General features: G+C 35.6%; 1 protein-coding gene across 1 annotated transcript in view; it reads left to right on the top strand.

Moving 5' to 3' along the window:
• Positions 1-301: 301 nt before the first annotated feature.
• Positions 302-1599, top strand: part of LOC106470745 (putative ammonium transporter 3) — a gene marked incomplete at its 3' end in the record, with an annotated part of 13740 nt that continues 12442 nt past the window's right edge. The window contains exon 1 of the mRNA XM_013931311.1: positions 302-404. Within this exon, the coding sequence (XP_013786765.1) occupies positions 302-404 (103 nt within the window). The remainder of the gene's footprint in view (positions 405-1599) is intronic.

Here is a 1599-nt window from a genome sequence, read left to right on the forward strand (position 1 = left end):
CCACTGCACTAATCTCTACTTAATGAACAAGCTATAGTGAGGTTTTGTAAGGAAAATTACTTACCTCAAATCATATGTATGATCAATGAGTATAAACCAAAAACAAACGAACGAACAAAAGTTTGGAGAATCTAAAACATTAACAGTTTCTTTTTCTGGAATTATTGTATGTGAAATTTGATTTAGTTCATATAAATGTGTAAACGTATTCACGTATAAGCAAATTAAAGTCAATTAATTCCAGTTAAAACGATGTTATCACACAAATGAAGATTCTCTTGTCCAAGACAGATTCTGAACTATGATAAATGGCACTTCTCAACAAGTTGGCCTTGACCCCGTCAACTCGGACGACGCCACCTGGATCTTAACCGCCTCATTTGTAATTTTCACAATGCAAACAGGTAGGTTATTGTTCATTTCTGTTCACCTAATTTGTCTCCTAATTCCAACTTATTAACAGTCACAAAGATAGAACGTACAAAACGTGAAACGGAGTTCGTCTGTTCCTCGGCACAGTCGCCATTAATAATTATTTGAGTCGTTTTTTTTTTAGGAACTAGCCTTTCCTTCAAGAGCTGATAAAAACATAGTTAAGGATATTCTAAAAGCTTCCCGTAACCTGTTACAAAAGTAGACTTGTTTTGAATTTCGCCCAAAACTACTCAAGGGCTATCTGCTCTAGCCTTCCCTACTTTAGCAGCGATAGATTAGAGGAACGGCAGCTAGTCAACACCACCCAACGCCAACTCTTGAGCTGCTCTTTTACGAATAGTGGGAGTGACCGTTTGAAAGGGAGAGCATGTTCGAACCCTCGACCCTCAGATTTCGAGTCGAGCACCTTAACCACCAGGCCCAAGTACCCTTGTATACCAGTTGTACTAAGCCACTTCCAATTTCAAATCGTAAGGATGCAAAACGAGTTTAGCGTATTTAATATTTTTATTTCTCATCTATAGAACACTGGCAAACATGTTTTACATTATTCAGCGTTTATTAAGGCCTGAAAATCAGAGTTTTCATAGTTTGTAACTTTGAAAGTGATATTTGTTGTTTTTAGACTTAATAAAAGTAACCATAGTAGGGGGGGAAAAAAAAGTCCAGTAAAAAATTCCCAGCCTAATGTATCAACGATACCGAAAACTTGTATTTCACGATATGCAGAAAATATCTAAGCATGATGTAACGGACTGACTGCGCTTACGCAGAGCCATTTTTGTACTACCAGTATGGTATGAAAATGTATTATGTACCGTATTTTTGAATACCATGAACTACCGTATTTTTTGGTGTATAAGATGCACTTTTTTACCCCAAAATTTGATGTCAAAATCTGCTTGCGTCCTATACACCGAAGGTATGAATAGTATATACGATATACACAAGCCATGTGTAAATATATTTAAATAGGCATGCATAGTTTAGTTCAATTGAATGTGTTATTTATAACAATAGTAGTTTTTTTCTTTTAAAAACATAACTATTTATAATGCTCCCTTAATAATAATGAAATAAATTACAGTGAAAGCTTTTGTTTGTTTGTTTGTAATTAAGCACAAAGCTACACAATGGGCTATCTGTGCTCTGCCCACCACGGGT

This window comes from Limulus polyphemus, unplaced genomic scaffold, assembly GCF_000517525.1.
Source record: "Limulus polyphemus unplaced genomic scaffold, Limulus_polyphemus-2.1.2 Scaffold4194, whole genome shotgun sequence".
In the NCBI taxonomy this organism is placed as follows: Eukaryota; Metazoa; Arthropoda; class Merostomata; order Xiphosura; family Limulidae; genus Limulus; species Limulus polyphemus.